Below are 27,768 nucleotides of genomic sequence, written 5' to 3'. Positions count from 1 at the left end.
AGATGCCCACCAGCTAATCTTTACAGGATAATTAACTTCTATTTTCTTTACTTTTAATTAAAAAGTGGGAAAGATTTAGCTGATCCATAAAGAATTGTTCTTTTGAAATGTTCATCAGACTTCACACTTCTTTTGGCATTGGTAATATTTAGATCCTATCTGCCCGCTCGCAGTCTCCACTGAGCTATTGCAATGATTTTCTCCCCCCTTATCCGAGGTATTAAGAAGTGGAACTATCAATAGTAGAAATAGGAACCAGAGGAAAATTAGAATTGAATTAATGAAGAATTTATTGCAAAAGGAACCCCCCCTCTCCCCCCCATCCTTCATAATACTGGAATGAAATTGACATCTTAGATATATCCATTTCATAGAATTTCCTTGATGGGGAAATATTGTTTTATCTACATTATTTGACACAGTAATCATTTTTTTTTCTTTTTCTGAAGGCTCCCCATTAAGTTCTTTGAAATGTCGCTCGGCTAAAAGCTAATTGTTGCGGCGGCTGCCTTCACAATATTGCTGTTTCAGCCCCCACAGACCGGCGGGCCACTGATTGTTATGAATATGATGCTTTTCAGGTTAAACAGCAGAAGCACTTAAAGACACAGTGAAGTGGCTGGTGGCTGCTGCTGCAGCAGGATGAAAACGCTCTCATCCTCATCAGAGCTTCCGGAGAAAAGTATTTTCTCGCCACTTTTAGCACCTTCCAACAGACTTTACTTAGTGGAGATAAAGTGAGCCAATATGAGGTGAGCGCCGCCGTAGACAGAGCCTCCGCTCGTCTGCAGACGAGCCAATGGCTGAAGATGGATGCCCCCACTTAACCATGATAGCTCCCTGGAGGAGCCTCACTCAATGGCTTCATTAAAAGTGAACGTTCTCGTGAAAAGCTCGCTTATAAACCAGTAATTAAGACCACACATATTTTACCTGCTTTGTTTCAGCTGTCACATCCGGTGTACAGGCACATGGTTAACTTTTATTTCCTTATAAGTAACAGAATGACACTAATAAATCATTCAGCCAGAGGAGAAGCAGGCGTGGAACAGGAAGGATGCTTAGACACAGCAGGCCGGCCATTTTAAAAGCATTTTAATCTGTCCGTCACCCCCCTGCAAAGCAAACGTTGCAGAGGCTGGGACGATACACCGATCTCCCGATTTGACACTATCCCGATACTCGGGTGATGATTCACGATTTTTAAGTATTGCGATTCGATATTACGATTTATTGGGATTTTTGTTAACTTTTTTAACACTCGACCAGAGTAAGTTGAATCATACACTTCTAGGGACTTTTACTTTGGAAAATATGTAAATTAATACAGTAAAAAATTTTGATTTTCAGCATTTATGTAGTCAGAGATGTCCTGAAATCAAATATATCAGTCCTGTTCAGGAATTATTTATCAATTTTTTTTCCAGCAACCCAAAAATGTCAGAATTAAGACATTTCCCTCACAAATTAGTGGTATTTTTCTTTATAATTTATAAGGAACATGTAATGTTTACTACTTCTGGTGAATATAATCCAATCAATCTTATTTCCATATATGAATTTTGTATATACAGTTCACACCGTATTTTGAAAACTAGACACGTAGTCACAAGTGTATACTTCCTTTAACTTCTACAAGGTGGTCTCTAGCTCTCCCGTCAGCTCTGTTCTCTTTATACATCCATGTTCAGCTCCATCGGGGCCGTTTGAATGCATTTAACATAAATGTCAGTATATGGGTGCTCTACAGTTGTAGCGTCAGCCGATTTGACCACAAAGATGAGAGTGACGGTCGTATCCATGTGTACCCGCCGCCGTTTTTTACTTTCTGCGGTTTGTTTTGGTTGACGGATATGACGTCACGTGACTCAGACTACAACAATAAAAGCGGTAGCTTCCTTCTACCTCCGCACAGACTCAGATGAAACAAATATATCGATTCTGGCATTAAAAAAATCAATTTCAAAATCGTAAAAAAAAAAAATCATGATACATAGGGGTATAGGTTTTTTTTTCCCAACCCAATAAATACATTAAACACAGCAGGCCGGCCATTTTAACGTTGTTTTAATCTGTCCGTCGCCCCCCTGCAAAGCAAGTGTTACCCTGCGAGAGAAGCATTTAGCTAAGCCCATATTACTTGGAGGACAAGCTTTGTGACTTTTATGGACCAAACGTTGTACCAGTGTCCACTTGGACATGTGTGTGTGTGTCTCTGTAAACCCTAGAGAGGCGAGTAGAGGCAGCAGAGTGAAGCAGGACCCGGCTAACTCCACAGAGGAACTGGCTGGCATCTGCTGAAGCCCTCGGGCACGCTCAGAGGTGCCTCCAGCATTTTAATGGCATAGTCAAATGCCAGCATGTTTTCATGCCATTCCAATTCCAATTCATTGGATAAAGAAGTAAGAGCGTGTTATTCCCCTTCAACGGTCCAGACAGAAACACTGGGCGCAACAACACAGAACTTTAGCAACTCCGGCGGAACATGCTGGGATCCAACGTCGTGTCTGATTGGAGTAAGATACTCGACTGGAATTATGAGAAATGTGAACACAAATAATCTCCCGTCTTAGAGGAATGACATTATTCTGCATCTGGGCAACACTTTCACACGGAGACAGTGATACAGACAGCGATGGGCGTGTCCCAGTCGTACTGCACGGAGCACAAACGTACCGTAATGTAAACTTAGTGGGCCATCTAAACGCATGATGTCATCAGATTGCATTTAGACGCCTTGTCATCTCTACAGCACTGCAGCCTAACAGAAGAGTGTGTGTGTTGTACAAGGATGTGAATACATTCATCCCCTCCCACCCCTCCCTCCCTTCTCACCGCAATTTCCAGACGAGCGTTCGGTGCTGCGTTTTCGAGCAGTTTGTTGACTGTTGATTGTAAGTGCCCGAATTTAGGAAGGCAGCCATTTCTAATCACGAGAATTACATTGCTTAGCAACCGGAAAATCAAGTTAAACAATACCATCGCTTATTCTTGGTCACAGACTGCAGCTCGGAGAAACACATCAGTCTCCACTGAAGCTGCTCCGCGCTCCTCCCAGCGCGTACACACACACAAAACACAAATGGTAATTTACTTTTGACTTGTGTTACAGCATTCGCTCCACATTTAGTTTGATCACAGTGTACAACTCGGAAAAATAGGCGTCTTTTTCTTCTCTTTGGTAACGTTTACGCAGTATGAAAAAAAAAAAAAGATGTTAGAAATGAGAAATTCCTTTGAGGTTTTCCTGTAGCATATTAAGCTATTAAGAGTTGCGCAAATGGTATCTATTTCATTACAGTGATCAAGGATTAAATTAGAGGCTTGAGCCCTGTAACATATACACTAAGTCTCCTCCAAGGCTGAGGGAGCCCTCTGCTTCCCAAAGGTCATTAGAGCGGAGGAGAGAGGATGGCCCCCAGTCTCTCCTTGCCTCTCTCCACTTTCTCTTCCCTCTCAGCCTTCCCAACCCTTAGTGCAACTATCTTTTTTCCATTTTCACACTTTGCCGTCAGAGAGCGAGTGTTTTTTTTCTCCAGCTGTGGACGTAAACACACAGTATGAATGTGTATCTAAGCCTACCTGGCGCACAGCTAACGCGCAACTTGAGACACTTCCTCCCGCCTCCGCCGAAGTTTGAAGAGTCCCGCGGAGTATGTGTGTGTTCGCCCCTGGAAGTGAGGAAGGCCCAGTATCAGTGTTGGCACAAAGGAGCAGTCACAGGGAGCGCAGTTGGCAGAGGTTGAGCCGTGTGGCCCCTGTTGGATTTTTAGGGGGCCGCATTATGCATTCATGTTCAGTCTCAGGTGCTGCGTTTTATCCCCAGGCCAGCTTGGACACGTTTTCAATGGACCTTTTTGGATGAAATAACTGTATAGGTGGGAGCAAAAAAAAAAGATTTCCATGCTTATAGAGATCTGCCGCTTTGTTCTGTCAGATTCAATTACCTCACCTCTAATTAGGGAGCTATAGAGGAGGCTGGGTTTGTGATCCACACATCGCACTGTGGAGCCTGCTGATAATGTGAGGTATCGCTATCACAGCCCGGCCACAAGCTCCCCCTCAATGCGGACGGCTGGAAAAAAAAAGCACGCCATGAAATTAGCACTACACTTCTGCACACATATTTGTTTAGAGCGTCTTTTTTTTTAAGTGTGAGTTTCAGAGGCAAGGTTGGCATATTGGTGTGCTTTTTTTTTTTAGTCCACAGACTCGTGTTTTTTCCTGAAAGATATGCTCATTCCACCACCTCTGTCCGTACTCCTCTTCTTCCCTGCTCCCCTTCCTCTGTGACTCATTAATCCTCTGTCCATCATATGGTCTCAGAGTATCACCCCATTTTATAGACTCAGCGGGGGCATTACCATATCCCTCTCCGGAGCTCCACTCCGCATGGCCGATCCCTATCAGACAGAGGCCACGCCATGAACAAAAGAGCCACTGTGATCAGGCCTGCATTCAGCTACCAATGTCTCTATTAGCATTGGCTGCTCCTGCCTGCATGACTGTTTGAACAGGGCTGAGATTTCTCTCTCTGGTCGGCAGAGGAAGAGTCTGATGAATGCGGATGATACAGTTGAGGGCGGAGGGTGTGGATGACAGGGCCGTGGGGGAGGGGATGGGGGGGGCAGGGATACCTGGACACTGACCCTGATTGAGAGGAAGTTCAGACAGGGTGCAGCTTCCTGAAACATCCTCCTTAGAATTGAGCAGATATGACAGTCTTTGTGCCGGGATGAATTTTAGCAAAGCAAGGCTTTCTCTAGAGAGTAAAGCTCGTGAATTAGCACTTGATAGTCTGGCCTGAACAGCTTTCAGTCAGCCTTCAGGGTAAAGACGAGTATTGTAGGGACTCTTTTATTTATCTAATGATTATTTCACATGATTAATTGATTCATTGTTTAATCGAGTGGTTCTCAAACCTTTTGGCTTGCGACACCTTAGAACAGAGCCGGCAGAGAAGGGTTTTTAGAAATGTAACTGACAGATGTTTTAAAAGCTTAGATGCAAACTTGAAAAGAGCTACCATTTAATATTGACTTGGGCTTTTTTTAAAGTGTATTGTGTAGGATTTGACGGCTTCGAGCGGTGAGGTTACAGATTGCAAACTTCTCCCGTGTGCCAAGCGTGTATAGGAGAACTATGGCGGCCGACGCAGAAACGTGAAAACGCGAACGGCCCTCTTTAGAGCCAGTGTTTGGTTTGTCCTTTCTGGGCTCCTGTAGAAACATGGCGGCCGACTCCGTGAAGAGGACCCGCTCCCTATATGTAGATATAAACTGCTCACTCTAAGCTAATGAAAACATTCTTATTTTCCAGTGATTAAACCATGAAAGAAAACATACTAATTCATATTATATTCCATTTCTGCCAACAGATCCCTCTAAATATTACACACTGTTCCTTTAAGACACCCACATGGTTCAAAGCAGGGTTTGTAGATTATATTATAAGGACTAGTAGACAGATGCAATATTTTACCAAAGATTACCAAAAGATTCCAGAGTAAATTTCCAAAACAGTGTGTGTTTAATTCACCTCTCATGTAAAACTCTGCTTTGTACACATTTGTGTGTCCGTTTTAATGAGCGCAACCGTTCTAAAGCAGACCGTGGTTGTTTTCCGCTGCCGACGTGAAATGCGGACGCTCTCTCTCTCCGCGGTGTCATTGGCCATCTGAACTCCAGAGGAGGCTCGATAAGAGGGGTGAGGCGGCAGACATTCCTCGGGCCCCGATTCGTCAGCAGACCCTATAGAAATGCACCAACAAGCGCGGGTCACACAGCGAATGTGACAGGATTTTAAACAGTACACAACTAAATATAGCAGGGACGCCACTATCAGAAAATGAGTTAGGAGTGTGGTGCTGGTCGTTTAGAAAGTCATTATTCTTATCATTGCTGTCTCTGAAATAATTTCAGGTCTCTCCATGCAATGAATACTGTATAATAAACTAAACATGTGAGAATGTGTGCACAAACTTTGGCAATCTACGCAGTGCCCAAGAAGTAGCCATCAGACCTCCTTTAATGCCTGCGTGGAGTATTTCATTTTTCCATATTCAGCGAGGCCTCCGGTATCTCTATCAGTTTGCAAAAGCTCCATTTAGTTGCTATCTGTTAGAGTGGGGAAGTGAGATGCCCTTATTCGGAGTCTATTAAACCTCAATTCTATCTCATCTTATCTACCTAATCTTTGTGTCTTATTGACCATGAAGTTTATCTTTAATCTCCCTTTACCCTTATTATCGCGCAACACTGTAGGTCTATTTTCTACGGTGCAATGGCGCTGCTGTATTTGCCGGCAACAGAGGAAGAATCGTTTAGTTGTACACACAGTTCTTATTCAGCTGTGTAATGGAATGTGTACCGAGTGTGTGTATAGAAATGTATTTCCCCTCCGCTTTTCTTTTCACGCTGTCCTCAATTGCCTTGGCAGGAGCTTTTAACGCCAGTCATACAATCTCCCCTTGATACTGCGATATTTATCTCTCGGTATCATCTTAAGCGATGGCAGACTCATCGAGTCACTTCACGCCTCACTTCGCTCCTCGGCGAATCAGCAGAAGGCATCAGATAAGATCATAAAACTGTATCCCTAATTTAAAAGCAGCACTCTCCCTCCGCAGTGTCTATTAGAGATCCGTGCGCTAATTCTTTTCATGTCCGGGGCTCCTGCAGATGTAGGCCTCTCTACAAAGGAGTAATTTATAAGACTAATGAAAAGAGCAAGCAGTTTGTGGACATCAGGGGGGTCTTTTATGAGGCTTCGGTGCGGGGAAGAAAGAGAAACAGGAGAGGCAACACCAGCCCCACTTTGTGAACTGAAATTATTGCTTTATTAAAAGCTGAGGGGCTCGCTCCCGCTACAATAGAACAAACACGCTGAAAGGTGTCGAGAGGATATCAGCGCACTCTGTTTGAGCTCCAGAATGATGCACAAGAGGCTGTAGAGACGTAGCTCCTTGTGTGACAGGCGGAAACAGAGACAGCATCAACATCTATAGCAGCCAGCGATGGCAGCACTTTTGATATGATTATTCCTTTAAACACTGATTTTTTTTCCCCCCGAAAATGACGCAGGTTCCTTGTATTATTTCAAATATATCTAACCTTAAACTCGGGAGTGTTCCGTCACTTCTTTTGCTATTCGTGCGCCGACATCGGAGACGTGTTTCAGTGGGGAAGGAGAAGAGGTGCGCAAGATGCACATTATCTTAATAACATTTAACGCCGGATGAGATGTTTTTCAGAGCTAATACAATTCAGGTAGCAGTACAGTAATTCCATCAACGCCCTTGATTGAAGCAAAAATGGTAATATGCAAATACCAAAAAGAGATGTACAGCTACGAGCGAAAACTCTGAAATCATTTAGATTTAAAGAAATAATATTGCACAGAGGGGGGAAAACATTAATCACACGGAAAAGTGTCTCCTTTAAGATTGCACTGGTGTATTACCCGGAGGCATGGAATGTAAATGGAAAATCAACATTGTACCCTGTGATAAGGCTAACAAATTAATAAAAGTATTTTCTTTTCCTCCTCCCGTGCTGATGCCTGTATGAAAACTATGGAATGGAACTTTTTTTTCTTTTTTTTATTCCTCCGTCTGTGTGAGGTTTTGTTTTGCAGGTATAGCGGATTAACATCAACGCTCACCTTGGCTGCGAGTCAGCTTGTTTGTTTTTTCAGAAAGTGCACTGTCTCGAAGGGCTTTTTCAATAACTATAATGGAAGAACCTCTTGTTGTAAAATAATATTGCTTATTGACATGGCCTTGTCTTTGTCTATATACTGAATGTCTGAACATGGGAAGTACAGACGGTTCGGTGCTGCTCTTTGAGTTGCATCTGCATTTGTGGTATCTCAACAAAAGAACCAAGGAGACGTTCTTTTTTTTGAGAGCCTGAAGGATGTGATGAAACTGCTGAACATCTCCCTTGTGTGCGTGCATCTGTGTGTGTGTGTGTGTTCCCTCAGGTCCTCTGGAGGATGGCCTGGAGGAAGAGGAGGAGGAGTGCGTCTCCGAGGAGAACGAGCTCCTGGCCAAAGACGAGTTCTCGGTGGAGGAGAACTTCCCCGCCGAGTTCGAGACGGAGAACATGAGCTGTGAAGACATGGAGTACTTCTGCAACAAAGGTGAGGATCGGTAACTCCTTCTAAGCCGTTTACTGTTTTTTAATAGTGTGACAATATGTCACGCCGCCCTCGTGTGCCAAGCATCAATAATAAGTTAAACTCCTACTAATGGCTTCTAATGAAATCCCTCAACAAAATCAAACCTGGCACAACTTGTGTCCGCGTGACAATTTCCTCCCGCATCAACTGCCGAGAGTTGAAACTATCCATTCTGATATTTGATCCCAGCAATCCACCCAAGAGCAGTGGTTTGATCTGAGAGAGGGAGATGGCATCGGAGCGACGCTGGCTCTCCCTCTGTGATAGCGCTGTGTGAAGGTGTGCGACGGTACACCAATGCACTGGAGAGCGTGGCACTCTTCCCTTTGAGCCGGCACTGAAGCTCTGTGAACGCTCAGCAGCACCTGCTACTGCTCGGAGGTCCAAGCAACTATAAAAGCGCCTTTTGCGTCGCCAAATGCGCCCGAGCCCCCCCAACCCCCTCCCACCCCCCCTTTGAACTCCAATTCAATTAGATTGCTTCTTTGTATGTTTGTTTCATTTCGGTCACACCTTGCCATCACAGGAGCTAATTTGTGGTCTGCTCCAGGTTACAGTGTGAAGATGACAGACTTGTCCCGCCTCCCCCACCCTCACCCCCAAACTCCCCCACCTCTTCCTACCCCCCGGTCGCGTGGCTTCCACTACCCCAGGTGTCCCCACTCTTACTGGCAGCACGGATGCCATAAATTTGACTTTTTAATGAAGAACCAACGCTTTGAATGTCTGCCTCCTCTTTCTCCTTTTCAAAGGGGAAAATTGTTTAGAATTATTCCTTCACACTTCTAAACTGATGTGCCTCGTGGGATTACATTATTGAAGAAAAAGCAAATCTTTCATGTTTCAGGTAGGCTATGCCCCAGTAATCGTATCAATAATGTTTTTCCTTTTGTTCTCCGGGTAAAAGTTGAACGGCGCAATTGTTCGGAAATTGCAATTACCGGCGACGCTTCGTTTGCTTCGCCCTTTGTCTCCATCGTAATGTGTCCTTACACAAACTTCAAAGTAGAATGTATGGTCTTGTAATAACCCAGTAGCTATGAAATAGATGGTGCGGTAGTGTACAAACTGGTGGCTACAGCTAGGAGGGGAAAAAAAAAAAAGTACAACTTGGTGAAAATCTTCAAAGAACCTCGTCAGAGCCGTTTGATATTTCTATTGTTTTGGATAAAACCATGTGAGGAACCGGGCCTCAAATCTCCTTTCCATGTTTATGAATAGAGTCAACACGAAATAGCAATCCCAAATGTCAAATATTACTTTTTGGTAATCTTTTCCTTGTCAAACACAAGCCTTACTAGTCAGATTTTTTTTTTTATTCCTTTGCTATCTGAGCTTACAGAAGCTAAGTCTCCCATTGCCTCCTAAGACCTAAATGATGTACTATCCAAATGTCTTTTTTTTTCCCTTCATGGCAAGTTGTGTGCAATCATCAGGTGTAGCCATTTTCCCCCATGATCCCTTCCTCAATTAGATCTATTTAAAACTAACGTCGGAGTGGCTTAAATTTACCCCACTTATGTGAAACTGCCGTGAATTAAACAGGACGCAATCCTGGCGGCATTAAATGGTTTTAAGTGTGTTATTCCTCGACTATAGCAGGAAAAAGAGAGCCCCCTTGATTAACTAAACCCTCTCAAATGTGATGGCGTGCTGTAATTAGCCCTGTGCGGACTTGAACGTGGGTTTTAAAGCAGCCACTCATCCCATGGCCTTTATCTGCCGCTGCTTCCCGGAGAATAAGGTCTCCCGTGTAAGGTTCCTCCACTGAGCAGTGACTCTCTGGTCTTAGCTTAGCCTTGTATCTGTGTAGTCACTCTCTGAAATGGGCTTGTCAGGGGGACCTAAAACCTCCATTAAAAGTTTCAGTCTATAATAGGTATTAAAAAGCTGTAGGAACACAAAGAGGAGTACCAATTTTCATTAACATATGAAGCACTTATTAACTTTGATCAGAGTGCGGTGAAGTAGCAAAGCCGCTTAAAGGCGCAAAGGTCAAGAAGTTGAATGCCACCAAAGACTCAGTCATTTGCCTTACCCTTGCAGAAAAGGGACTCCCCAGATAAGTGCATGGAGCACCTTGGCGTCCCATCTTGGTCTGAGGCTCTGGGAACCTCTAAATTGGTTGATGGTTGACTCCGTAACCTGTTTAGTTAATGGTGTCATGGCTCTCGTGGTTTTTGGTGCTGTCGTGGACGTGGTTTTTAAGATGCTGCTGGTATTACATATTGTACCACTGTTGGCCTTAAATCTGCAACATAAATGTGAAATCTCACAGAAGCTAAGCGGTGAGTGTAACACATTTTAAAAGGAGAAGTGAACACATTTTCCTCCAAAGCCCCTGCTGTATTATCTTTATCAGGGGTTCCTCACCTTTTAGACCTGTGACCCTCAACACAAACTATTATCTGCTTGCTACCTTCATCACTCGTTGCATATGTCCAGAGTGATTCTCTTCCTTGTTCTATATGAACCATTTTAGAGGCCTAAAAGGTCAAATTCCCCAGAAATTCACAATAAAACAAATGTATGTAATTACTAGGGCTATTCAATCGATTAAAATATTAAATCACGATTAATGGCAAATTAATCACACATTTTTTATCTGTTCAAAATGTACCTTAAATTGAGATTTATCAAGTATTTAATACTCTTACCAACATGGGAGTGGACAAATATGCTGCTTTATGCAAATGTATGTATATATTTATTATTGGAAATCAATTAACAACACAAAACAATGACAAATATTGTCCAGAAACCCTCACAGGTACTACATTTAGCATAAGACATATACTCAAATCATAACCATAACCATAACCAAAACTGCATGTGTTTATCATAAAGTGGGCATGTCTGTAAAGGGGAGACTTTTTTTGATTAATCGATTTGACGTCCTCAAATGTCGTGTTTTGTCCACAACTTAAAGATATTCAGTTTACTGTCATAAAGGAGTAAAGGAACCAGAAAATATTCACATTTAAGAAGCTGGAACCAGATACTTTTTTTCTTAAACAATCACTCAAAACAATTAATCGATTATCAAAATAGTGGGTGATTAATTAAATAGTAGACAACTACTCGATTAATTGATTAATCGTGGCAGCTCTAGATACTTTGATGATAATACTGTGCTTTTACTAGAGTAAATTTCAGAATGAAGGACTTTCAGTTGTAGTATTTCTGCACCATGGTTTTACTACTTTTACTTAAATAAAAGATCTCCTTCTACTACTGCCCTTCATAATTATGTTGCGACTATTCAAGGGGTCAACTTATCAATAATAAAAGAAACCGTGTAGGCCTGAACTATTATGGTTGTAGCACTCATCTACAATTAAATGAATGTCAGTGTCACTCAACTTAAAGGTGTACTCTATAGGAGAAAGAATGTACATGGAATTAAAGGGTGTCTGCCTATTGAGAGCTCTGTGAGGCCACATATCTAAAGAAATAACCTTGGCTTTTTCCTGCGATTAAAACAGAATCGCACCTCAAACAACTTCTCCTGCTCGATCAATTTCACATTTATGGAGCTCACACTTGTGAAGAGTCCACAGCAAAGATTTATACTCTATTGACACACCCGGCTCCATAATTGTAAGAAAGATACCTTTTTTTTTATATACATCTTTTTTTTTTTTACTGAAATTGTGAAATTTCACCTTGCTGCTTCACCCCCTCTTTTATTGTTGGCTATCTGTGAAGTTCAGCACAGGGTGTTGCCACAAGCTGTTCCCTTTGTGCGTTCCAAGTGTTGTCTGATGACAAATGACTTCCTTAGTTAGCTCTGACAGTAAATTTACATGTCATTTCATGTATCTCATTTCCTCCATGTAAAACACCATTTTGTGAAGTAATGCGACATGATTTATTTTTTTTTCCAGCTCAAACTACTCGATTCTGACGCTGATGTGAGCATTTATGTGTCAGGATACATCAAGCACAACTAGTGTGAACATATTGCACTCTCCTCAAATTACCAAAAAAAAAAGATAATATAGGCAGAGACATTTTATCGCAGTGGAAGTGAAGAGTGAAAGCTCAGGACTGCGTACGCAGTACTTAAACACAGCGAATAACAAACCCACCTTGACCCCTTCAAATAACCTCTCGGTGAGTAATTTGACTTGCAGCGGTCAGAGGCGTACAGTAACCAACGGGAAAGTGGCAGAATTAATTACGCCACTCTTTGTGTGAACACACGAGTAATCAGAATCTCCAGCAACACAGGAGGAAGATCTCCTTGGCGCTTTCGCCACAGCTGCCAGTGCCCAGAATGGCAAATGTGGAATTTTAATGCACAGTTGATGCTGGAGAATATGGGGGGAAATGCTAATTTGTGGACGCGATAAGATGAATCGAGTCATCCCTTTAGCCCCATTTGACTCAGTGGAGGAAATTAATCATTAATGTTTGTTAAGTATGACAATCTAACTGGGCCAGATCTACATGCTCAGAGACTGAGGCAGAGCGAGATAAAGACCCGGGCTGCAGACAGGGAGGAAAACTGCCAGATTCTGTAATGATGGGAATTTATTGGCATTTAAAGAGACAGTGGCAAGGCATTTCGCTAATAGCCTCCCTCCATTGGAGTGCTCTGCCTGCCACAAATTGCATGCAATTCAACCCTATTTTTCAGATAGCGGGGGAGTCTCACAGCTATGCTTGACTTTGGTGAAAAAGGTTGCTTCCTGGAATTGACTTTATCTGTTGCAGCCTAATCTGCATCAACAAGCAAATATGCAATATCAACTGACTAACACTACCACTGTTGAGGAGGGAGTGGGGGGGTAGCGGGCATCCCCCCCACCCCCTAATATTACATTCTCATTGCCAAGCTCCAATACTAGATTGCGATGGCTTTAGAAAAGTGGCGGTGGGTTAAAGTCATCGAGCCCAGTAACATATAGAACTGTGCAATCTCATATGAAGACTTAAAAATACTTATACTCCATTTTTGCAGAAATGTGCGACCTGTCTCCAGACTCAGTGGTCAGGATTAGAGTGCTCTGAGCTCCTTAAAGTCGCACGCCAGAGATTGACATTTTCAAGGGCTTCCTTCGTCAGAGACAATGCTAAAAGGGAGAGGGAAAAAGCCAATATGACTTTGTTGCTACCTTGCTCCAGGAATTGTTTGTGTAAATCGCCTATAAGCTTATTGACCTGAATGCGTGGCACGCTGCGTGCGACTGCGATTTGGCTAGAGAGCTGTCCTTTGATAGAGCAGCGATAGGGCTGATTTTAACAGCTCACTGGCTCCTCTTGCATGCCCGCCAACCCTGCGCCCAGCAGGCCGCCTCGCCCTCCCCCAACCCCCCCACCCTCCTCCTCGTCCCTTCTGTTCGGTTCTCTCACTCAACCTTAAGTATCTCCATTTGATTGCGCGGGGAAAGGAACCTAAGCCAGATGTAAATTATGATCTAGGTGATAATGTAGAGGATGATCATTGACAATCTGTCTCTCTCGATAAGACGGCAGAGGGTTTCAATTCAAATGATGAAACAAGGCAGAGTCTCTATTACTTATAGTGGACCGCTGTGAATGAAATTGGAGCACCTCAATCAATCTGTTCCTATATCACAAAGGTCAGATCTCTCTACGTCGTTTAAAACCATAAAAAAAAAATGGCTCTCCATATTCGTCTGTATTGCAGGTTTTTATCAACTGTAAGCAAAGGAGTGCTGCTCCAGCACTTCTTCCTCTGCTGCTGCTCTTTCTTCCTAGTGACATTTGTGCAGGAAAACTTCATCAAAGCCCTGTGACATTGTTCCCTGCGAGGTTGCCTGGGCGATTGTGTTTAAAATGCATTGCAAACGGCGTTAGATAGAAGGCAGAAAATCCTTAATCACTGCTTAATTAAGGAATCATCTTGTAGCTTCATTTCCCGGGCTATAATTAAACACTTCCAATACGTTTCGTTACAGGGCTTAACATGTTCGCCTGAGATCAAGGTAGTGCCTTTTAATGTTATCTCGCCGGCTTTTTTTTTTTTTTAAACTCCGCTCCATTGGAAGGAACTGTTGATATTACGCCTTTGTTATCCTCGTCATAATACGAGCCTAGTGTGCTAAAGAGGTTTTCCGGGCCCAACAATAAATAGTGGGGGGAATTTAGTTGAGTGGGCTCCCTGATAATATACTGGGAGAAGGGAAAGGAGTGTGGGGGGGGGAGAAATCGCCAGCCCAAGCAGACACTTGCATAAGCAAAACTGGGTCATAATGACCTCATGTACTGTAAGTAGGACATTTTCTGCAGACTTCCCTTCAGTATCACTTTTTTCTCTTCGTATACATCTCCTCTTTCAGCGCCAGGCGGAAAGCTGACATCCTTTTGGCGATGTTTGCTACCTTCTTTGAAGTGAGCCCATGTCAAAAAAAAAAAAAAAAAAAGCTAAACAAGCACGGTGTGTGTGCTTGATCTGGAGATTAACCTAACTGAGGACGGACGGCGCTGGAGTGAAGTAGTAGCAGTGTGTCCCGTGGCAGTTGTCACTGGGAGTGTGATAACTAACACTCTGAAATGCTTTTTGGGAGCTGTAGGGGGGTGGGGGGATCAGATACAGATGGAGTAAACAACCATATGACAACAACATATATGTATCGTATCTGGTTTGATTTCTATTACACATGCTGTACGAGCTACATCTTTACGATATATTATCTTTTTGACATCCTAATATATTCACGTTTAAATCCGCACATCGATCCCTTTTTTTTCCTTGTTGAGTGCATGAAGTGGAGTAATCCATTGTAGTAATCCAGGCCTGTCCTTGACCGTTCACTATTGGGTTTGAAACATCAAAGGGATGAAAATGATATGGTGACAAAAGTGAGAGAAATGTTCCTCCGCAAACTATCAACTACCGCTACGCAGCCCCGAGCAGATTTGCTCTTAACTTGTCCGAGTTTCGAGAGACAACCACTGTGTCAGCCACATTGGATTTTATTCAGAGCACCACACATACGGGGCACCTACTAAGCACTGATTTATGCACCTATAAACTTTGAGTACAAACTGTGCGTACTGTACATATGCAAAAATAGATTTTTCTTTTTTTTACAGTAAGTGCATCTTAAGAGCGCTCAACAAGCGCTGCAGTCAGTGTTACTGCTGCACGCTCGCAGGCGGAGTCTGTTTAACAAGGTCTTTAAGCACTTACATCCTGGAGAGAGATACCCAAATATCCCTTAGCATGGTCTGTGTGAGCCCCGCGACTGTAAATCAGCCCTACATCCTATAACACACATTCTGGCTCGCTCCACAATAGATCAAACGGTAATAAATAGCCACCTCTCTCCCACACATTGCTTTCCTTCCTGTTCCACGGGGCTTCCTCCTGTTCCTGCGAGCACTCATGGGAACTCTTTTTACATAAAAGTACGCAGATGGACCCGCTGGTGAGCTCACTGCAAATATACATGTACAGGACTATATATACACAGTCGCACGCAATGACAATGGCTCACATGACTTCAGATCGTGACACTTAAATATAACAGGAAAGGGTTATAAAGCTTAATGATTTTTTTTGCCGGGATAATATCCAAAGTCCTAAGAATCTACCCTTTGGAAGGGCAGCACAGTCCTTAATGCACTGCTTCATTAAATTAGGTGTGTGAGCAATAAATTGAGTGCTTCTCTCACTTTGTCTTGTGTGCTTTATAGGACTTCATTTTATTTCTTTTTTTCTGCGTTGCAGGAGAGGAAGATGGCAACCGAGAAGCAGGAGAGTCGGAGATGGACGGGCAGGGCGAGAAGACCAGGCATACCGGCGTGGGGCCAGATGAATGGGATGGTCCAAGTAAGAAAAGTCTTCATATCACTTTCCTAGATAGACACTTAGGGCCATCTGACGGTTCAGCCTGGTTTCACTCCCAGGGCGACAAATACAGACGCTTGGACAGTGTCCCTTGGCGTCTTGATACCCATGCACAAGGCACCCTTTAGCATCTGTTTGAGACGCAACGGGCTTTCAACTAACTCCAATGTAAACCCATTGTCGTCATTATTATATGCAGATCAACGGAAATATTAAGAGCGAGAAAGTCCGCATAAGGCGGGAGGGACGGGTGGTGGATGGGACAAACGAACACAGGACTTTGACCCAGGGGAACGACCTTCATATCATACCAAGTGAAACCAAAACTTGAGTCATTTCTACTGATGATGTTGTCAACGTTACTGATGACATTGTTACGTGAGTCACATGACGTGACTTCTGTAGTTATTTTAACCCAAGCCATGATCTTTTCCCTAAACCTAGTAAAGTAGTTCTGTTGTCTAAACCTAACCGTGACCGTCTCACAATGTTAACCATGTTTAACAACAAAATGTAACAACCAAGTGTTACATTAACCATGTATAACAACCACGTGTTACAACCACGCATTACGTTAACCTCATATAACAACCACGCGCTACAACCACGTGTTACAACCACATGTTACAACGTTAACCACGTTTTACAACCATGTTTTACAACCATGTTTTACGACCACGTGTTGAAAGGTTAACCTTGCGCAAACCTTCTGCGTCAAGATACTACGTAAAAGGCTGCTTCTGCCCATGCGTCAAAATGCGACGAGTATGAATGACATCACGTTGGACAGTAGCCGATAACTTAATTGCAATGCCTGCTTCCTAGTTTGAGGTAAGGTATTAATTTTGGCATTGAATAGAAATAGAAAAAGGAGTATTTATGGACACCTATGGTTCAAAAGTAAGAAAGCATTGTGTCTTGCATTTAGCAGCTAGATGGACAAATGAGTCAGAAGTCTGCATGCTATGTAACAAGCCACTTTAACTGAATGCACGCCCACCATTCAGTTAACAGTACATTAAATTACCAACAATTGCTTGCTCAAAAAAAGCAGGTTTATCTATTTATTTCTTTTTTTAGAGAACCCTATAATGCAATGCAGATGTAGCTTTTTTTGAAGAGTTTACAACACATTTTTTTTTTATCTTGTGTTGCCCTTTTACTAAAAGTAACTTCATCAAAGTGATGGATAATACATTGAACAAGATAGTTGCACAGCAATTACTGCTCAGCAATAGCCTGCACCCACACTGCTGAACACACAAAATATGATTCCCTTTAATGCATAAAATGACCTCAAGAATTTATTGCAGGTACATGCGAGAGAAAGAGAGAGAAAAGAAGAGAGAGGGAGACAGAGAGAGAGAGGGAGAAAAAAGTGGATTTGGGCAAGTTGTGCTTGCTAGCTCGAAGCCCCCCGGGGTGTGTATTTTATACTGACAGTGAATCAGTGTTATCGCACCTATCAGATAATGCATTTATCATTAAATTTCACATTTGCATTTAAATCTGGGGAAGGAAATGAGCATTGCTGGCTAAAGATAAGAACGCTGGGACGACAGTAATAAACCATCACTGTGATCAGTCAGGAGACAGGGCTGAGGGGGTCAGCTCAGAACTATGGGGGCCATGACAAAAAGAAGGCATCACATGCGGAAAAAGGCCCTTTTTGGGGCGAGAAAATGCTGAGCTTAAAAATACTGCTTTGAAAAGGAAGGGGATGGATGTAGCATGACTAGATGTATGACTGACTGTAATTATCCTCCCCCCCCCTTCTACTTAGCCATCAGAATGAGAATTAGAGGCTCAGAAACACACTGCTGGACAGGCAGCAGCGGAGAGAGAGAGGAGGGAGACTCGAGTTTTATGGGAGTAAAGTGTGTCGTGCATACAGTGAGGATGGCTGAACTGCAGAGGAGGTGATGTGAGACATGATGCCCATTTCATGTTTTACTAAACCACAGCCTGAGTGGTTCCAAGCTATCAAGTGACATCCAGTTTGAAGACTTCGGCACTGTGTCCTAATCTCTGCTGTATTACAAACTGAAAAATGGCACTTAGCACATGGCTGCATCCAACTTAAAGGGGAACTATGCCCATTTTCAAAACTCATCCATGTTATTCTTATGGTCTAACATGAACAACTCTCCCAAATCCGAAAACTAGAGCGCTAAAACTCAAATTTGTGATGTCATCGAGTATGAAGTCTGGAGCCGCTCCATAGACAATGAATTGGGAGAGATGACACTGAGAGCACCCAGGGGAATGTTCTGAGTATATGGGAACATTTTCTGTTTCACAACTGGGAGCAATACAATAGAATAAAGCTCATTTGGGTATAAACAAGAATTCAACATACAGTTAATCTCCCATTCACTGTCTATGGAGCAGATCTAGACTTTATACTTGATGTAGGGATGTCAAAGTTAGTGCCATAATAACACGTTAAAGCAAATTTGTTTCAATGGCACTAATTTCTTTAACGCATTAACGCAACTTGTGATTTTTAGATTGTAGCGGACTCAGTTTTAAAGCTAAAGTGAGGATACTGGCATCATATGAAACTACAAAACTGAAGGAATCCATTGGTACCAAACATGTCATACTAGCTTGTTGGGAAGGGGGCTAAATAACGTTCCAAACTTACGCGAAATTTTGGCGAGGAAAGACTGGCATGGCTATTTTCAAAAGGGGTCCCTTGACCTCTGACCTCAAGATATGTGAATGAAAATGGGTTCTATGGGTACCCACGAGTCTCCCCTTTACAGACATGCCCACTTTATCACACTGACAGCTGTTGTTGCCTGTTGGGCTGCAGTTTGCCATGTTGTGATTTGAGCATATTTTTTATGCTAAATGCAGTACCTGTGAGGGTTTCTGGACAATATCTGTCATTGTTCTGTGTTGTTAATTGATTTCCAATAATAAATATATAAATACATTTGCATAAAGGAAGCATATTTGCGCACTCCCATGTTGATATGAGTATTAAATACTTGAAAAAAATCTCCCTTTAAGGTACATTTTAAACAGATAAAAAATGTGCGATCAATTTTGCGATTAATCCCGATTAAATATTTGAATAGATTCAGCCCTAACTTGATGACATCACAAGTTTGAGACTTACTTCTCTGGTTTCTGGCTTTGAGAGAGAGGGTAGCTCATGTTCACAAATATTGATTGCACTTTCCTAGACCATGGAAATAACATATTAGAATTATTAATTTAGGTGGTGTTCCCCTTTAAAGAAACATGCTAACAACCAAGCCAGGTTTTATAAAAAAGAAAAACGTAAAAATGTTGTTCTTAATCAATAGAGATGTTTCTCGACATCTCTGTGATCATGATGACTTGCACCGAGGCGTTCGTGCCCCTCCTCTGTTTTCTCAATGGGCAGCGTAGAGTGGGCAGAAATTAATCTCGGTGCATAATAATGCCATTCACTCTCCCATCATGGCTGCCATGAAAGGTCATTTCCCTTTTTAATTTTTCCCATTGTGCCGGAAAAGTCAGATGGGCATGTTATAATTCGAATAAAGAGGGGGGAATCAGACAATCAGATAGGGACATTTGAAATGACATGACTTCCTGTTCAAAGCGATTAAAAGCAAATTTATTTAGTTTGAGACTGTCTACCCTTTAATCTCTTTGTAAATGCTCAGATAGTTCAGCATTCAAAAAGTTCTTTGTTATTCTTTGGCTTAAGTTTAAGCAGGTGTGATTATGATCTCCAACAGATAATTTTTAATCACCGGCGTGTGTGCATCTGAATGGGATGTGTAATGGCCGTTGCATAAAGAGAGAGTGAAGCCTTTTAATGAGGTGGGCTAACTCGGAACATGCCCACCTGCTTTGGTGATTCTATTGAAGCACCTCAGTGCCGTTTTCCCTTTTGCTGAGTAACAACAAAAGCCTTTACAATCTACATCCTTTAATTGAACTTTTTTTCCCCCCCTTGTCCCTGCATTTCATCTCCACTTTCGTAACTCATGTCAAGTGCTGTCCGCGATTGCCCCCCCTGTTCTCTGATTGTCTTTCTGTCTGTAACGGCAGAGGAGCGTACAGAATGACTCACTATTAATCTGATAGCTGCCTCGTCTCTGCTGTGCAGAGAGTGCCGGGTCTCTGATGTGGAACACCCAGCGAGCTCCCTTTTCTCTCTCCTCATCTCTCTCTACAAGTATGTCCTTAAGCAAATCTGCACACTGATCTTCTGTCTCGTGTTCATTTCTCGTCACGGATGTTTCGCAATCAGCCGCTGATTCGGGAGATAGCGTGTCATGCTATTCTATTCATTTTCATGGACTGACGCTGATAGGAATCTCGACTGTGTCTCTCTCATTCTCTCCCACTCGCTCTCCTCTAGGCTAATTGGGAGTGGTGTCTGTTAGCTAGCTAACTCTGCTAATGAACTTGTTCTCTGCCTTATCTAAATGCGTGCTCGTGTAAACTACACCCCCTTATGAAAGTCATGAAAATCCAGGGTTCGTTAAGAGCGCTGTAATTATGATCGCTGCCGTTTCTGCTAAAAGTCTTCAGCCTGTGAGATACCATTTGTTTCAGTGTGGTATTCAGTCATACAGTACATATGTTAATCTACTTTATATACTAATGAATATCTCAAGCAGGATTAGAGGTCTACTGGCCTTAAACTATAGGAACTGCATATATTCCAGTGTGTGTTGTCCACCAGTGATGCTGATTACATATATAACTGGTGAACACTATATTGTTTGTAAAGCCCCAAACTTGAATTTATTGTATTGTAGCATGTACATATATACTCTTTCAGGCTAATCAAGTCGTCATAAATATTTTTCACAATAGGGGGAGAAGACGATACAACTTTATTCTGCACCGATGTGGAAATTTGTCTTTAAATAAATAATTTAACATTATTAACAACATTTTAAAAGGGACACTCCAGCAAGTTCAGTTTACTCATCGCAACCACTCACCTTGGCTTTGGGGGGGGGCTTTCCAAAGTCTAAAGAAAACAACCCTGATGATGTCATCGACTTGAGCTTGAACTACATGTTTTAATCAGAAAGCCTGTAATACAAACTGGGGGCATGGACTTTGAAAGACGTGGGCATTTAAAAGGCAGGGATTTAAAGGTCCAGTGTGTAGGATTTAGTTCAGTTTAGTTAGCTCATTCTAAGCTAACGAAAACACAACGATTCTTATTTTGAGGTGATAATATTACTAATGAAAACATACTTATTAATATTATATTATATTTCTGCCAATAGATCCCCCTAAATGCTACATAATGGCGCTTTAAGTCACGAAAAAAAAACACTTACATAAACCATGAGGTGCTTTCCAGCAATAAAGTCAACAGTAATAAAAGTACAGATACATTTTTAAAAACCTTAGTGTGTAGAGTGAATTATGCTACTGCAACTGTCATTCTGGTTAAACTGTACTCTTTAACTGTTTGTGCCAAGTGTACATTACTGCATAATACATAGTGGTGACATCAGGATATAGGATATTGCAGCAAATACACGTAAAATAAGGCACACAGCAAAGGAGGAGATACAGAAGGAGGAGACGAGTGTGACAGAGAGGTAACAGAAGCCATGTGATCACCTTGTCCACAAATCTCTTCTCTTGGCCGTCCCTGACGGGCCGGCATAGCCCAGCTTGCTCAGCCCCCGGTGCCAGCTGGGCATCGGCCAGGGCGAGAGGCAGGGGTCAGCTAAAGGAGTGGCCATCTGAGAGTCTACCTTACGGTCAGACACAGACGGAGCACAAGCAAAGAGAGCCCCCCCACCACCACCCTACAAACCCCCTTCCTTACCTTTTCAAGACATCAAACATGCACATGCAGCTTCACTCAGATGTAAAAACTCTCGAGTCTCATTTTTGACTCCAGCCAACCCAGAAGGGTCCGTGGCCATCTTCTTCAAGTCTCCAAAAAAAAACAAAAAAACAATAACCATTTCAGGTTTAATGCACATATGTCATGCTAGGAGAATTGGAGGACCAGATGGCCACGATACTGTGGCAGGTGCCTCGACAAATGTTTGCGGTTGCCCATGCTGCTATTTATATCACGGTGAAACACAGACACGCAAATATTTGCAAAAGGACAGTGGGCCCTTTTTGTTGGGAGTCAAAGTGATCAGCAAAATAAACAGATGGGATTAAACCTTTTGGGCATCAGGCACCTGAACTTTGAAATTCCCTCAGTTCATCTAATGGCACGTTTCCATTAAGCAGTCGAGTACAGTTTGTTACACATTAAGGCATTTGCAAACCAGGTCTCTATTTTTCGTTTAAAAATATATATACGACCTCACGTTGTGTCAATCACGTTTACACACCGACTCCGAAACTTTCGTCTCTCAATAAAGTGTCAATGTGTCAATAAATCTGTGAGAAGCCAAAAGAGGATTGTTTGCCCATTCAGAGTCACCGTCCATGCAAACGTCATCATCCGAAATGGCAAAAAAAACATTCACATCGTCTCCCAGCACAAAACACTTCACTATAAAGAAATAAAAGAAGGCAGAGATGTAGAATTTAAAAATAGATTGTGGCAGGTGGTTGCAGAACAGCTTGGAATCGGGGATGGTCGCAAAACAAAGGATGTAGGAAAGATTAGTCAGTAGTGATTGTGCTCTAGGCAGCTAATCGATAACTTCTTGCTAATGTCATTCATTCATTAATCCCATTGGGACTAGCGCTATCCATCGCAACCACATGCTTAATACAGTTTTGTCTTGTACTGCCAATTTTCGCAACAAATAGAATAATAAAACTGCCGTAAATAGCGACAGTCATTTTAATTCACTTGAACGATATTTTAAAAAATGGCAACTCGTAAACCGACCCAGTACACTGCGCCGTACAACTGACGATGTGCAGACGTTCCTCTGTTTGGTTGCCGTTGAAGATGATGTCACGCTAAAATGAACGAAATGGGTTTTATTACTATAAAAAAACAAAACGACGGTGGTCAAGTAATGTAATCGGTTTGTGCCTGAACACCGTGTAACCCAACTACTGCGGCAAGCCTAGTGAAAACACGGCTTAAAGAAACTTCTCGGGAAATTGCTAAGACAGCAGGTGCAAGGTTATGGAGTCTTTATTGAGAGGATTGTAATCAACCTGTTCATAATGTTCGTATTTTAGTTGCAGAAGCTTTTCAACATTTGGCCCTAACTGAACTGAAAGCAAACTGACCCAAACTCCAGCACAAACACAGCAGAAAAAACTTTTAAATTCTTGCACACAGCGACAGTCCATTTGAGCACAGTTCAGTCAGGTTGCTCTCAGTAAACAAGGCATTTTCTAACTCAGCACCCAAGTCCATTATAAAGTCAGGGTGTCGTCGAGGAGGGAGGGGCGAGCCGAAATGAGAGAGGGAGACAAACGGAGCACCCAGATGCAGATTAGGCTGCAGAAGATGAGGGTGTAAAAGGGATTTAATGGTAGGATGGATTAGAGAAATCCTTGTAACAATGTTAAATAATTATGGTTCCAGCCGAGATCAAAGCGCCATTGATTGAACCCCTCAAGCCTTCAGCACACGGAGTCTTGGAAAGCAAAGATTGGTAAACTAGTGCTCAGACCACTCCGGCTGCTCCAGTTAAATTGGATTGGAAATATTAGGATATAGATGAATCCTTCAGGAGGCTTTCGCAAAGCTTTTGTCACCGGAAATGTAGCTTGGGAACGGTATGAAAGGTTTGATAGTGTACTGTCTCGACAGAATCATAAGACGAGGGTGTCGCAGCTGTCTCCACTGATACCTAAGCGTTTTAAGTAGACTTATAGACACACTTGACTGTTATATCAGCAAACTGAAAACTTTCAGCGCAGGCTTTCATTCAAGGTTTTATTTTTTCTCCCCCCCTCCACCCCCCACACCTCCTTCGTCTTGTAATCAAGAAATTTGGACGTGCATCATGGCAATTCTCTCTCAGAAAAGGAAGGTTTTTATCTCGCTCCTCCAGGGGTTTATTCAAAGTCTTCAGACAAGTCTCACAAAACATGAATGACACTGAGATTGCTGATACCGATGATGAAAGTCCATCATCAGCTTCTCTGTGAGTTCTGGGCCCTGAGTGATGTAAAATTAAATTGCAATCAAAGTGCTGTGTGTAAACATTGTCCGCCTTTTTTCCCCCAAATACATTCGTTTCTTAAGAGATTGCTGATGAAGGCTTTATACCATATGCATCACCTGTGTGTAGAGAAAACACCCTCCCCCCTACACCCCGCCAACCGCCACATTTTATTTTTTTTCTGCACAAATTCACAATGTGCGATTAGAATGATGAAATATGCAACAAGAGATTAGACAAATCACTGTACTCCTATGCCGCATCGTCTTGATGCAAATTTAGTCACTGATCCGCTATACTAAGAGGCTTTATGGAGGAACTTCATGGTTGTTAGTTATATAATCTAAAATAGGGCAAAATGCAATCACTGTTCTTATCATCTGAGGAAGATGTCACTGTATTCAGTTCTAGTTTTGTGTGGATACGTGGGATGTGGCACACTGAGAATGCCCTTAATTCACTTCCAACCATTTTGTCCACATTTCAACTGAATTTGTGTCCACTCACAAAGCCATCTTTTTTTTTTTTTTAACCGTGATTACTATTTCACACTAACAAGTCCCAAAGAGCTGTTGCTAAATATGAAGCCGACTTAAAGCGTGGCTGGTGGTGGTGGTGCTGCTGGTGGTGTTCTTGCCCCCCAGGGGACTTGACACCCATCGCGTCTTTCTTTAGCTCTCTGAATATGTTTGTTCTGCAATGCTTACCCTCCCGGGCGCTGTAGCCGCACACGTCTTTCTAAGAGGTATCATTGTAATTGGTTGAATATTTGATGTGTGTGTTTAGCATTAACATGGGAGACGCTCGTGCGAAGCGGCGCTAGGGGGATATAGCGCTGGGTAAACTCTGGATTGCTCGACTGAAACTTCCTCGCATGTGGAAATGTTCATTTCTTTTTGCCTTTTTTTAAAAAAAATAAATAAAACTACAGAGTATATTTGAGTGGTTTGTAGTTCCTTTTCATGCATGAATTTGCTAATTTTCTTTTTTTTTTGCAAAAGTGCGTTCATTTATATGCATGACTGTTTTACTTCCATTGACTTTCCTCGCATTATTATTTGGCTATATAGGAATGCACTCAGTCCCATCCAAAACCCCCACTCACTCTCTCACACACACACACACACACACACTCATGTAGAGCCTTCACACTGATAGGTATTGATATCAGAACAGTGCCCCCGCCTGTGAAGGCCTCTCATTGGATGATGAACAGCTGGGTCCAGCTTGGCCCGCTGGTCACGCCAATTCCTTTTTCTTTTTTTCTGTTTAGGGTTGGTGGGTGGGTGGGGGGGAGGTGGGGACTCGCTTGTCAAGTGAATTAAAATACCCAAATAATAGTAATAATAACGATAATAAAAAGTTAATAAAAAATGGCATGTTCCTCCCTGATTGTGCGGCTGTTGTGGTATTCAATTATGCAATTTTCATTGGCATATTAATCATCTTTTCAACAAACAAGCCGCCGTTAATTAAAGCAAAGCATGGATAAAGACGTGTTGCCGGATCATCACTCCGTTTATCACCACGCGCAGACCCGCAGTTAAGTAAATTCAGGCTGTGAGATGAATTTCAATGGTCTCCCTGTTTCTTCCTGTGTGTGTGTGTGTGTGTGTGTGTGTGTGTGTGTGTGTGTGTGGTTAACCATGTATTTATGCACATTGTGTTTGGAGGTGTGGTTAGTGAGGATGTGACGTTGAGAATTACTTTAATTGTTTTAATACAGACCTCTGATTCATGTGGGAGGTCTCTTTTTGATCAGCCCTTTTCTTCCTCACAGATTTGAATGTTAAACGCTCTTCGGTTAGGACTACCACTGTTCAGATTAGTCACTCCAGTTGAATGAATTTAGATTTCTCCAGTGTGTCTAGAGGAGGCCAGTGGAACTATATGACATCTCTGTACACACAGGACAGCCTTTGCCTCCTTTTCTCCTCTCCTCTTTTTGTGCCACCTCTGTGCCTTGCTCATCGGTGGGAGGGGGATGGGAGATTATTCAGGATCTGGTAAGATATGGGCTTCTCTAATCATAGCTCACTGCCTCTACTGTCATTCAGTCACTAAATAGAAGTGGGGTGGGGATGTCTTCTTGGCTGCGACGGGAGCAGCCAGACAGCCGTGCGAGTGCTTGAGTTCCGCCGGCAGAAAAAAGGAACTCGAGGCATCTGTAGACATGTCGCTTGTCCCCGTCCTTCATTGTGGAGCAACTTTATCAGCACCAGCCGCTCACCCACTTGCTAAACTGGAGGGGACCGGTCGCCTCTTAACTTAAACATAAGATCTTTGTGGTTTGAAGCACTCGGCTGCTCCGCGCCCCAATGTGGATCTGAAAGGCAAACACGACTCCGGTCGTCGCCGTCGCCCATCACAAAATCACACCTCATGGAAAACTTGTTTCTGCTGTGTTAGCTCGAATCTAAATGCACTCAAACAGACTGTTGCACTGGAGCAAGATCACCCCCCCACCACCACCACATCCTTCTAAAGAAAAAAAAAAGGAGAGAGATGATGGAGAAAGAAAGAGAGAGACAGGGAGGGAGCGAGTGAGGAAGAAGGAGAGTGGGAAAGAGATGGAGATGGAGGAAAGAGGAGGAGGAGGAGGAGTGAGAGAGAGAGAGAGAGAGGGGGAGAGAAAAGTCAAAAACCTCCACATAACAATGCCGGAGAAAAATCAGAACATTTTCCACCGAAAGATGGGCCATTTCCAAATCCTTGTGCCCTATCAGACAAATTAAAGTAAATCAAGCATGAAATGAAGCAGAAGAGCCCGGAGATAAGGCTCCTTTAAGTCGTTTACAGATTAGGACAGAGAGAGAGAGAGAGAGGGAGAGAGGGAGAGAGGTGCATCTGGTCTCTGGCAGTGAAGGAGGCTAGTTTCTCATTTCACAATAGCAGCCTGTGTATAGGATTACTCTCCCCTGTCACCGACATGAGGAGCAGTGGGGGAATAGACGTCCACAAAAATGTGTCTAAATATGTCCCCTCAGAAACCAAAAACCTCTCAGCGTCGGCCAGATGTGACATGCGATAAAACAAACATGTCACACGCAGCGTCTGACCCGGTGTATCTGCTCTGATTTGTTTGTTATTTCCGTCGCTCTCTTCACCTTTTCTTATGCTCAAGTGGCTTCATCACGGCGCGGCTTAAACATTCAAATGAATTCAAGATTGGCTGGGCTGCGTCACGTGATTGTACGGCTGTCAGCTCCTATGCACATGTTAAGCACGCCTCAGATCAGGTTTGAGGAGGGTGGGGAGGCGGGAACGGGAGGTGGTGGGGGGGGTGTTGCACAAATTATATTCTCAAAATGTGATTTTGTTTTAATGTTGCATCGCTGTGTAAACTGGGTTGTTTAATATGTACGTCGCACTTCTATTTTCTGTCTTACATCAACAGATTAATTGCTGTTTTATTTTAGTACTCGCAAATAATCAAAACATAATTATGGAGCTAGTTGCTCATGGAGGAGCGATATTTTACAGTGCACACAAACACACACACACTCCCATCTCATTCATGCATGCACGCAAATGAAAGCAGGAACTAAACAACCCCCCTCCCCTCCACACACACACACATGCTTACTTACACACACACAGGCACCCACACAAGGCGAGGGTGCGCTGCTCTTTGATGCCGCCCCGTCGAGCTCTCGCTGGATTTTGTTTCACTCCTTTCGTGTATCT

At 42.8% G+C, this 27,768-nt stretch overlaps 1 protein-coding gene across 2 annotated transcripts in view; it reads left to right on the top strand.

Moving 5' to 3' along the window:
* Positions 1-27,768, top strand: part of zfpm2a (zinc finger protein, FOG family member 2a) — a 144,011-nt gene that overhangs the window by 31,226 nt on the left and 85,017 nt on the right. For both annotated transcript variants that reach the window (XM_074654595.1, XM_074654594.1), the window contains exons 2-3: positions 7,984-8,142; positions 15,884-15,985. In XM_074654595.1, the coding sequence (XP_074510696.1) occupies positions 7,984-8,142; positions 15,884-15,985 (261 nt within the window). The remainder of the gene's footprint in view (positions 1-7,983; positions 8,143-15,883; positions 15,986-27,768) is intronic.

This window comes from Sebastes fasciatus, chromosome 12 (genome assembly GCF_043250625.1).
Source record: "Sebastes fasciatus isolate fSebFas1 chromosome 12, fSebFas1.pri, whole genome shotgun sequence".
NCBI classification, from domain to species: domain Eukaryota; kingdom Metazoa; phylum Chordata; class Actinopteri; order Perciformes; family Sebastidae; genus Sebastes; species Sebastes fasciatus.
This window is presented reverse-complemented; position numbering and strand designations above follow the sequence as displayed.